The sequence below is a fragment of the Microcebus murinus genome, chromosome 11, assembly GCF_040939455.1.
Source record: "Microcebus murinus isolate Inina chromosome 11, M.murinus_Inina_mat1.0, whole genome shotgun sequence".
NCBI lineage: Eukaryota > Metazoa > Chordata > Mammalia > Primates > Cheirogaleidae > Microcebus > Microcebus murinus.
In genome coordinates, this window is record NC_134114.1 from 32766062 (window position 1) to 32778387 (window position 12326).

At 41.4% G+C, this 12326-nt stretch overlaps 1 protein-coding gene across 9 annotated transcripts in view; it reads left to right on the forward strand.

Moving 5' to 3' along the window:
- The first annotated feature begins 944 nt into the window (after positions 1–944).
- Positions 945–12326, forward strand: part of ZNF131 (zinc finger protein 131) — a 45163-nt gene continuing 33781 nt past the window's right edge. For 3 of the 9 annotated variants that reach the window (XM_076007998.1, XM_020290204.2, XM_012758216.3), the window contains exons 1-2: positions 1785–2135; positions 3197–3298. In XM_076007998.1, the coding sequence (XP_075864113.1) occupies positions 2012–2135; positions 3197–3298 (226 nt within the window). In that variant the 5' untranslated portion in view covers positions 1785–2011. The other 6 variants (XM_012758213.3, XM_076007999.1, XM_012758212.2 and 3 more) reach the window with 4 other exon arrangements.

Sequence of the window (12326 nt, forward strand, 5' to 3'; positions counted from 1 at the left end):
CATCAGCCTAGCTCACAGCAATCTCAAACTCCTGGGCTCAAGCAATCCTTCTGCCTCAGCCTGCCTAGTAGCTGGGACTACAGGCATTCGCCACCATGCCTGGCTAATTTTTTTCTATTTGTGGTAGAGACGGGGTCTTGGTCTTGCTCAGGCTGGCCTTGACTCCTGAGCTCAAACCACCTGCCCCGCCTCGGCTTCCCAGAGTGCTAGGATTACAGGCGTGAGCCACCAAGCCTGGCCAGAAAAATTTAACATCTTTAACATTGTTTACAAGCTCTGTGGGTCTATCCCAGCAACATTCTTTCAGTTCCTGGAATGCTATAACCTTGACACCTCTGCATGTGCCGTCCCTTAGTTAAGAACACTTTGACTTCATACCCCTTCTTATAGGTCACTGGCTTTCCTTCACCCCCAGATTACTTTGTTCTTCACATGTCATAACATTCAGCAGTCAGCATCTAGGCAATTACTGTTCAAAATATCTATCTATTCTACCAAGCTAAGATTTGGAAGGCAGAAACCATAAGTACCTTGTTCACCTATAGATTCCCCAGACCCCTAAACAATGTGCCTAGCACAGCGTTGACTCTCAATATAGGTCTGTTGAAATGACTGCATTCACCCTTGCATATAGCTTTTCTAAATTCCCACTCTCAAGCTCTTTGAGAGAAAAAAGTAAATCTTGACTACTGAATTATCCTCAAAAAGCCTTTCTCTGGATGAATGAAGGAACGAACCAGTCACGTGCAGCTGAGTATGGGTCACTGGCCTCTTTAAAGAAAGGGGGGGCAGTAGTAAGGACATCCTGTGTAAATAATTCCGAGCAGACGCAGGTTCCGAGCACAGCAAACACGTGCTGCGGGCCGGCTGCGGTGAAGGCGGGCTTTGGGGAGGAAGCTCCCAGGCGGCCCGAACGTGCTCGCGCCCGCGGCGGCCGCAAGGGTGTCCGAGCCAGCGCTCGTGTGCCAGCTGGACCCGAGCGGAGGGAGCGCCCTGCTCTCGCGGGGAAAATGGAGGGCGAGCCGCGGCTAAGGCGTGGGGCGAATTGTGCCCAGGGAAGGAGAGGACTGGTGGGACGAAGAGGAAAGAGGGCTGACCCAGGTCAAGGAAGCAAAGTGGGCGGGGTGGGGCGTGGCAGGAGGAGCCGCAGAGCACCGGGAAGGTGGGCGAGTTTATTCTGAGCTCGGAGTCGGAAGCGCGCGCACCTGAAGTCCAACGCAGGAGGGTGGGTGGTGGAAAGGCCGCGATTTAGGTTCCCAGTTCCTGGCAAAGCCCGGCTCTGTAGAGCCCCAACCCCACCGCATCCTGATTTTCCCTCAGAGCGCGCGGCCTTGCGATCAACGAACGCCAAATCCCCTTGGTTGGCTCCGCCCATCCACTGAGTTTGGCTGGTGGGGGCGTGGGCCGTCTTCTCCTGGTCGGCTCTCGGAAGGCGTTCGCGTCAGTCAGAGCCCGACGTGGTGACGCAGCACGTCGACGTAAGTGACGCGCAGGCCCGGGCTGCTCCTCCTTCCCAGAGTGAGTGCCGGCCTTGTCGGGGAGGGGGAGAAGAGGGAGGGCTGGGGAGGGAGAGGCGATCCGGGAGTCGTTGTGGGCCGCGGGCCGGACCGGGTCCGGGGGCTGCGGGAGCCCGGGCCGGGCGGAAGGGCTTGGCGGGCCGTTAGAGAGCCGCCGCGGCTATTGGGTCCCCTCCCTTGCCGGACTCGCGCGCCCCGGCGCCCGGAGCCTCCGGCGCTGTGCCCACCCCGCTCCAGCTCGCGTCTCCCGACTCCAATTAGGTCAGGCTCGGAGTCCCGCGGCCGCGGCTCCGGCCCCCAACGCGCGGCGGCCACACGGCTCGCCTTTCTTTCTTCCCTCGCCTTCCTCTCCTCTTGCCTCACCCTCCCCCCTTCTTTTCACGTTGCTGGGGTTTTGGTTTTTTGTTGTTTTGTGCTTTAGAGGTTTTGTTCCTCAGCCCGAGCTCATGGGTGTACATTATCATGCTCCTCTTTTGTAGAGCAACCCGACGGCCATGGAGGCCGAAGAGACGATGGAATGCCTTCAGGAGTTCCCTGAACATCATAAAATGATCCTAGACCGATTGAATGAGCAGCGAGAGCAGGACCGGTTTACTGACATCACCCTGATTGTCGACGGTGGGTAGGCAGTGGACAGAGGAGCGAATTTGTGGCTTCAGTTTTCTCCCCTTCTGCCACCCGCCTTTTTGGGTTTTTCCCCCCCTTTGGTAGGGGTCTCCCTACCAAAAGTCTGCAGAGCGTTTGCACTGGGACCGGAGGGCACTTGTCAGTGTCTGCTCACAGAGACCACGCTGCAAAAGGCTGGTTGGCCAGTCACGCTTTCAACGTAGTCTGGTGCTCATCGCATTTTAACTTCTTGCAGCCTGTTAAAGTTTTCTCATTGCACACTTGAGTGCAACATAATGGTGCTGGGGTAGGGAGGATGTTTCAAAATGTTTGGTTAATAGCCTTCTGTTGGTAAGCTGCTTTGAGGAGTCCCTCACAGGAGTCATTTGGGAAGTGTTGATTCCTTGCTAGTACCCAAATGGTTTAGGAGAGAAAATGTGAGAGATTCCTTTGCAGCACTCATATAACCCCTTTGAGAATCCCCAAAATAAAATGGGGAATTTACTTGTCTTACCAGATGCCATTATAATGGAAGCAAACCCATCCTGGGTATGTTTTCTAATTAGTGAAAATAGGCTTCTCAGGGCAAGCTTTTTTTTAATTATAGGCTTACCATAGATTGAGCTTCCAAATCTTAGGCATATTAAAATGTTTTCCATAGCAGACACATCCAGCTTTGTTTTTATTCTGTAGCTTTTTCTTCTCTTTACAAATAATATGTAACCTTTTAGATTGTCTTTATTTAGTTAGCAGTTTCAACTGAGTAGAATATGCCTCTCCTTAATTGAAGGTAACGGAAAGTGGTGAAAGAGGCTCCTTTTACCTATTGTAACCTGGCTTTTATAAAACCGACTTAAGGTGTTTTAAGTAAAGATTTGGCGTCATGTCTAATTGAGATTAAAATTTGCCAACATAGCTGCCAAGACTTTAGTTCAGTAATTTATAGCTATATAATTATATTATGAAGAAAGATCTGTTTTACTTTATATAATTTTTAAATTTATTTGATAGTCTTACATTTGCTTTTACTGTGTATGTATGATTTCTTTCTTTTCTTTTTTTTTTTAACCTAGGACACCATTTTAAGGCCCACAAGGCTGTTTTGGCTGCTTGCAGTAAGTTCTTCTACAAATTCTTTCAGGAGTTTACTCAGGAACCTTTGGTGGAGATAGAAGGTAAATATTGTTTTGAAATACAATACTTAACAAAGGTAATTGGTGAAGTTTTAGTTAATTTATCAAGACAGTTTCTATTAGGTAACTAGATAAATTATTTCTTTGACACCTGAGAATTCTTACTTGCAGTAAAGTGCTTGTTAGAATGATCTGCCAGGAAAAACTCTTAGATGGTAGATGTTGGTCTCTAAAGGAGTCTTCCATTAATGAAACCAGTGGTCCCTGTTTTTTTAAAAACATGTATTAAAATTGAATTACCGTCTTTGTTCAGTGGGCTTATTTCAGACTGGTGGGGGTGCTGCAGGTCCTAGTAGAGACCTTTATACTAGCAGGAGTGATATACTAGCACAGGTACAGATTACATGCACAATGTAAAGTGGACTGCCATAATAGGGAAAAGGCTAGGAAAGATGAACTAAAGTAGAATTCAGAGGAGATTCTAGTGGCTATAAAATGTCTGGGATGGAAAGAACTTTCACTAGGTATTACCGTGAAACAAGAAGTAGTTTTTGTATTTACTTGACTTTTTTCTAGTAATACCCCAGCAAGTGCCAGACATTGTGCTGTGTAGTTTACATACATTATTTGAGGCTCACGGCAATTCTTTGATGATGGGCACAGTGGCATGTGTCTGTAGTCCTAGCTACTCAGGAGGCTGAGGCAGGAGAATTGTTTGAGCCCACGAGTTCAAAGCCAGCCTGGGAAATTTAATGAAACTCCAGTTTTTAAAAAGTAAAGAAAAGTAAGTGATGTTATTTCTGATTTACATATGGGAGAAGAGGTTCCAAAAGGTTACTTGCCAGGGGGTTGCCCAGCTAGCAAGGGATTCAGTTTGTGCTATTAATTATCATGCTTTTATCTCTTACTACAGTACTCTACCACCACCATCATCAAAATCCAAAACACTGGGAAAAAAATCCATTTGCTTACATATAAACAAAATTTTAGCTTCTTTCAGGTTCTTGAGTTTTGGTTTTATATTTCTTTCACTGTGTACATCTTTTTTTGTCATGAATGGGTTGCCTAGAAACACTGGTTTTCCCTTTGATGCCTAGGGGAGTAAAGAAAACATAATTTTGGTACATTCTACTTTAGCATTTCAACTGATGTAGGTGCAGCTAGCCTATCTTTGATTATCTATGATAGACAGAGTACAGATGGTATTGGTTTCTATGACAAGGCCAGGCTCCATCAATGAACTCACCTGAGACTTACTAAGTGTGTAACACTAGTCAGGTTACTTTACCTCAATTACATACTTGTCTCATCTGAAAAGTGGGTTAATAGGTGTATAATGGTTAATTGAAATAACATGCAGAATACAGACATAGTGTTTGGTGTATTGGCAAAGCTTAATAAATAGGAGTTATTTATCATATTGAATGCCTATTTTATGTTGTATACTGTGCTAGACCCAGGAGATGAAGAATTGGTGAATAAGGTGTTAACAGTGGGTGAGCAATAGGTAAGGAGTGCAAAAAGTGTTACAGACTATTACTGTGGAATGGTATTGCTAAGAATGGAGAATGAGCAGTTTATTAAAGATTTCAAAGAGGAGTTTACTTCTGACAGAATCTTAAAAAATCAGTGCAAGCTGGAATATTTGTTGCTAGTGGAGTGGGCAGTACTTTTGAAGACTAATCACCTTGAGATTGTCTTTTACCTCTCAGTACCTTTGAGTTGCTATGTCCTGTAGTATTATAGCACACACAAGTCTTCAGTATTTTAGCAACAGCCAGATAAGAAAGTACTATGGAAAATCACACTTTTTGTTTTTGTTATTTGGTCAGATTACGGTTTAAAAGAATCCGTTTGGCTCAGTGTCCTCTTAAGCCCTTAATTTTGGGGATTACTGTAATCTAGCAAGGTCACTTGGCTGTAGAAAAAGCCCTGGGCATGTAATTAGAAAACCTGAGTTTTAGTCTTGGCTTTACTCTTTGTAAGTTGTGTGACCTTAGACATCTTGGCTTCCATATTTTTCATCTGTAAAATATATCAAATAATTTTTATGATGTTTTGGGCATTTTGAATGTTATGAGTCTGGGTGCTATTAAAATCCTCTGGAGACTGCCTTTGTTTTGATTTTGTTTCAGCAGGCAGTCAACTCAGGTTCATACTGCCCTCTGTAAGCTGTGGATCCAATTCAAATTTAGTTTTTAAAACCTTTGTAGCGCTATCCAGGTCCTGGGTGTACCGCCTTGGGATCTGCATGGTAGTCCATGCCATCAAGCAGTTTGCAAGCCTTTGCTATGCTGCCTTGGGTCAGTTCAAGACATGTACAGCTCAGTGGTGTACTCTAGATCACATACACAGATTTAGAGGACCTTTCTCCAGCTTCCTCCTCCCCATGATTTCCTTTGTACTCAAGCTCCCAGGAGCTCCTTTTTGGTGGTTTTCTGGCTAGAGACTTTTAGCTTCTCTGTACTTTTGTACACTTCTGCAGAGAGATCCATTTTCTGGACAAAGTGGTGAGAGAAAAGCTAGAGAAAACAAACGTGAATTCTCACCATATTCAGATCATTGTCTCTTTACCAGTTCTTTTGTCAGAAGAACTTTCTCTAGGGAGTGTAGGTGATGGCCACCAGCCCCAGTGTGCAGCTTCAGAACCGGGGCTTGCCTTGAGGCAGAGCTGAGAGAAGAAAAATTACCAGGTATGCCCTTCCACCCCTTCATTCCCTCTTCCTGGTTCTCTAGCCAGAAAGTGTTTCTCTTGGAACTTTTTTCTGTCTCCACCCACTGCTTAGTTAATGGGATTTGAGCTATCCTCAAGTCTAAGCCAGAATATATAGTTTTTTATTTTATTATTATTTTTTTTAATTAGAGACGGGGGTCTCACTCTTGCTCAGGCTGGTCTCGAACTCCTAAGCTCAAACAATCCACCCGCTTTGGCCTCCCAGAGTGCTAGGATTACAGGTGTGAGCCACAGCACCTGGCCTAAGCCAGAATATATAGGAGGAAAAATAAAAACTAGGAAGTTTACTGCTGTTCAAGTCTCAATTTCTCATCCCAATCTGCTTGCTTTTATTTACTTTTCAGAGTCCTTGTATATTGCTTTATGTATTCTTTCAGGATTTTTAGTTGTAATCAATGGACAAGACAGGGTAAAGTTTTTTTTCCATCTTAGCTAGAACCAGAACCCCATCTGTAAAACATGAATAATGACTTATAATGCTGCACATTAGAAACACCAGGGGAGCTTTTAAAAGTGCCCAGGCTGTATGTCCAGATGATTAATATTTTAGGTGTGGGATCAGGCATCTGTATTTCTCTAGGTTCTTCTTATTCCAGGTGTGGTCTGAGGACCAGTAATGCATAGGTATCACCTGGAAGTTTATTAGAAATGTAGACTCAGGATCTACTCCAGACCTACTGATTCAGAACAAGATTCCTGAGTGATTCCTATGTACAGTAAGGTTTGAGCAGCACTGCCCTGGGATGATTACAATATGCAGTGTTGAGATCACTGCCTTATAGGATTGTGTAAAAGCAGATGCTGTGTATGTAAAACCAACTAAACAAACTTAGATCGTAATGTGCTCTGTGAGTATAAACTCATTAGATGCAAGCTGAGCTAGCTCTCCCTATTTCTGGGTCCCTGGTGAAGTAAATTACCTTTGATTAGAACCACAGTTTAACCTTTGGCTTCAAATCAGAATTGTTGCTCTGGAAGCCAGTTGCATCCCAGCTCAGCTTTGTGACTTGGAGTCACACCACATAAAATCTTCAAACATTCATTTCCGTTTTCAGAACATAACAGCCTTCTAACCTGAGCCTCCAGTTTCCTTAATTCATTGTTTTTCTCCTGCCTTTGAAACCACAGATCTGTTAGCACCTTGTTTCTCTATAACATAAACTCTGCCATCATGTCCAGAAATTTTAGCCACTCTGTCCAGGACAGAACATCCTTGTACATGCATGTTTTTTCTTTCTTTCTTTTTTTTTTTTTTAGGCTTACTGTATAGAGTTAATACATGCATGTTTTTGAGTAGTTTTCCACCAGTTAGAGGAAATCTCTAACACTAGAGAAAGTCCAGAATGCTGCACCTTTTTGCTTTCTCTATAAGCATTCCTGTCAGAACACTCAGGTTGTGTTCATTTTAACATTTTCCTTAGATACTCTTAGAGAAATTATATTCTCCTGCACATTTCTAACAATATGAAAGGTGTAAGGGATTGATGAGAAAATCCTTACTTCTGAGATTTGTAAATTGCCAAGCTAATCCTGATAGAGCAGTGATAGCCAACCTTTTTGGCACCAGGGACTGGTTTCATGAAAGACAATTTTTCCACAGAACGAGGATGTGGGGTAGGGTGTCATGGGTTGGAGGAGGTGGTGCGGAGCTCAGGAGGTGATACGTGGCCTGTTTCCTAACAGGCCCAGACTGGTACTGGGGCCACAACCCAGGGGTTGAGGACAACAGCGATAGAGAATAAAATATTTTCATAACTATACAGTTGCCACCACTTCACTTATCTGGGCAGGTGTTACCAGTTTGGTTCATATTAGCCAATTAGGTCAGTGCGTTGTTCTTAGGACAGTGTTGGGCTGCTCATAAAAAATAGATCTTTCCAGTTTTGATTTCAAAGATCAGGGACTAATAGATTTGTTAAGTCTACAGGTGATCGATTGATCAAGACTAGGAACTAAGTCCACGATTCTTTTTTTTTTTTTTTTTGAGACAGAGTCTGGCTCTGTTGCCTGGGCTAGAGTGCTGAGCTGTGGCATCAGCCTAGCTCAAAGTCCTAGGCTCAAGCAATCCTGTCTCAGCCTCCCCAGTAGCTGGGACTACAGGCATGTGCCTCGATGCCTGGCTAATTTTTTTATATATAGATATATATATATATTTTTGTCCAGATAATTTCTATTTTTAGTAGAGGTGGGATCTTGCTCAGGTTGGTCTAGAACTCCTGACCTTGAGTGATCCTCCCGCCTCAGCCTCCGTGAGTGCTAGGATTATAGGCGAGAGCCACCACGCCCAGCCAGTCCACAATTCTTAATTTAAATCCTTGAAGGCTGGATGTATTTCTCTAAAGGTAATGCAGTACTGTATGTTACATAATATTCCCAATGGGGTCTAGGGTAACATCCTGTAACTAAATATTAATATTTCAGCAGCATAGCATGTTAACATTCATTCTAAGTTATAGCATGTTAATATTCTAAGTTGGATAAAGACTGTACATGGCCTCATATCAGTTCAGATCAAATTTTGCTGTCAAATTTACGGAAAAACTTACGGCTTTAAGAGATTTGGGGAAATAGGCAATATGGATACTATCTGAGAGATAATAAAGAGGCAAAATCAAAAAAGATTTGTCATTTAGTATGGTGATGATGGAGAGGAAGAAATTTATACATTTTGTGAGATGGAGAATATAAGAGTAAGAACAGATTGAAGATGATTAGCACTATTATTGATTTACTGAGTTTTAGGTCTTTGTGTAATGGCTAAGCTGAAATGATCAGCAAGGCTCTGGAGCTCCAGGAGATAAGATCTGAGATATTGCTTAGACAGGCATAAGCATATGGATCTATTCTCCTCCTTTCTGTGAAATACTGAGCAAATAGCTCTTTAGGTATAAAATGTATTGAGGCTGTATGAAATTTGTTGTTAAATCTCAAGTAATGTCTTTCACTAAGTGTTGTCCAGATAAATAGATTAGAAAGCATTAGTGATAACTGACAAAAATACAGATGAACCACTAGAAACAGTAAATATTTATTCCACGCTCCTTAAAAGAAATTTCTGTATCTTTGATAACTTCTAACTTCAACCAAATTTTGTTTTCCTAAGTGTTAATAGTGCTGATTATTAAATGAGAAAAATGTCTGCAAGCCATTTTTAAAGGGGCTGATCTTCTGATTCTCCAAGTTATGTGTCACATTTAACATGCTCTATGCTAACAATATATAGCATATGGAGTTTTCTCCAAATAGAAGATCTCTTCAAAGATTGTCAACAGGCATTCGGGCCTGTCCAGGAAAACAGAGGAAGGATAATGCAATCCTAATATAGTTGAGATTTTTAGTGGTATTAAACTTCTGTAGCTAAAACAGTATAAATCTCTAATGTATGAGTTCCCCCAAGGGTTCAGAAAAGCCTTTCTGATAAAAATATTAATAAAAATCAAGATGTAAATTGGGAGAATAAGCAGTAAACAGTAATTCACCCATCCTACCGCCAGAGAATACCTGGAGGGGTGGATAGATGAATGTAGGAAAAAGATTTGGAAGACTTTATAATTACAAATAAGAGATTATGAACCTATAAGTGAAATTCAAACACTTCTAAGCAGGAAGGAAAAATTTCAAATCTTTATCCAGTCAGCATCCTATTTAAAATCTTTATTAATAGACTTAGGAGTCAGACCATCTGGATTTGATCCTAGTTTTATCATTTGATAACTATACTTCATAGAGTTGCTATGGAGATTAAGTGAGTTGATACTTGTATTTAGAGAGTGCCTTGTGTAAAGTAATATGTACGTTTGATTGAAAATCAAAATCTCATTCCACTTTGGGAAACATTTACTCATTGTTTTTAAAAAAGACTTTTGTTGGCCGGGTATGGTGGCTCACACCTGTAATTCTAGCACTCTGGGAGGCTGAGGCGGAAGGATCGCTCAAGATCAGGAGTTCATAACTAGCCTGAGCAAGAGCGAGACCCTGTCTCTACTGTAAGTAGAAAGAAATTAACTGACCAACTAAAAATATATATAGAAAAAATGAGCTGAGCATGGTGGCGCATGCCTGTAGTCCCAGCCACTCAGGAGGATGAGGCAGTAGGATTGCTTGAGCCCAGGAGTTTGAGGTTGCTGTGAGCTAGGCTGATGCCATGGCACTCTACCCTGCGCAAAGAGTGAGACTCTGTCTCAAAAAAAAAAAGAACAAGGACTTTTGTGTGCTTTTAAACTTTTGGTCAAAACTCCTAAAAGATAACAAGATCTAATTGTCTTTCCCTCAGGCCACTTTTATGTGTTAAAGAATAATAACATGGTCAAAAGACAGCAAAAAGAAGAAAAATGTTTAGAGAACCAAATAAAGTGTGTCTTCAGAGAATCCTGTTATTTTTAGTTTATTTGGTAGCATGTAAATCAGTCATATTTTATGATGTTTCTCAATATTCAGATTATTATCAGACATTTTGAAAATGAATCTACTGAGGCTCAGAGTGTCTGTCTTGCCCAAAATCACATAGTTCATGGAAAAACTGTGACTGAAATTTGAAAGTTCTGGCTCCCTAATAGTATCCTTTCTTTATACAAATAGAGGATGCTACTTTGAACACATAAGTGAATTTTCTACCACTGTGCTTACTGTTGTCCTAAAGGTCACATTCAGATTAAGTAGGTGGGGCCGGGCGCTGTGGCTCACGCCTGTAATCCTAGCACTGTGGGAGGTGGAGGCAGACGGATTGCTCAAGGTCAGGAGTTCGAAACCAGCCTGAGCAAGAGTGAGATCTTGTCTCTACTAAAAATAGAAGGATATTAATTGGCCAACAACAACAAAAAATATATATATATAAAATTAGCTGAGCATGGCGGCGCATGCCTGTAGTCCCAGCTACCCAGGAGGCTGAGGCAGAAGGATTGCTTGAGCCCAGGAAATTGAGGTTGCTGTGAGCTAGGCTGATGCCACGGCACTCTAGCCCAGGCAGCAGAGTGAGACTCTCTCAGATAAAATAAAATAATAAAGTACGAGGGAAGAATATATAAATATTTTTGTGATTTATAGTTGTACATATTGTGTGCAGTTTGGACTTGGGTATTTCTTAGTCTAACAATCTATGTTAAACAGTTTTCTCTTTGTTTCTGTTAATACCTCATAACCTTACATTAGCAGATTGAAACAATAATACATAGCATTGAGGGGTACAAAGAAATAGAGTATCACTTTGTAACTAAATTTTAAACATAAAACTTGTAAAGAAAAGTTAGAATCATAAAAGCTTAATTTTGAAAGTGACTTTAATATTCATTCCTGTTATGTGTGCCTACATTTTAGGAAGCCCTGTTAGGTACTGTGAAATGAGTGTACAGATCAAAGATGGTTTCCCTCAAGTAGCTTACAGTCAAGAGATGTCACTGAATTGCAGTTATTAGAACAGGTAGAGTTGAGCCTGGGGGAAGTATTAAAGAATGTCTTACTATTAAACATGAAGGAATAGAAAGTCTAACCAGAACTATAACTATCATGGAGATTGAATGAGTTTTCAAAAACATTGCAACAAAGAAAAGCCTAGGGGACTAGATAGTTTCACTGATTAATCCAGCCATACATTTAAAGAAGAATTAATACCAGTCCTTTTCAAACTCTTGCAAAAAACTGAAGGGGAAGGAATACTTCCATACTCATTTTATGAGGCCAGCATTACTCTGATACCAAAGCAAGCCAAAGACACAACCAAAAAAAGGGAAAACTCTAGGTCAGTATCCCTGGTGAATGTAGATACAAAAATCCTCAAAAAAAAGGATCATATGCCATGACCAAGTGAGATTTATCCCTGAGAGGCAAGGATAGTTCAACATACAAAGACCAATTAATATGATACACCACATTAACAAAGTAAAGGATAAAATTCACATAATCATCTCAGTTGAAGAAGAAAAAGCCTTGGGCAAAATTCACCTTTTCATAATAAGAAATCTGAACAAACTAGGAATAGAAGGAAATTATCTCAACATAAGGCCATCTGCTAAAAGCCCACATCATACTCAACAATAAAAAGCTGAAACTTTTTCCTCTAAGATTAGGAACAAGACAAGAATGCTCCCTATCACCACTTATATTCATTATAGTACTAGAAGTTCTTGCCAGAGCAATTAGGCAAGAAAAAGAATTAAAAGGCATCCAAATCAGAAAGGAAGAAGTCTCATTGCAGATGACATGATTTTATGTGTAGAAAATTCTAAAGACTCCATAAAAAACTATTAAAGTAAGTTGTAGGATGCAATATTAAACAAAAATCAGACATATTTCTTTTTCTGTACACTTACAGTGAACTATCTAAAAGATTGGGAAAACAAT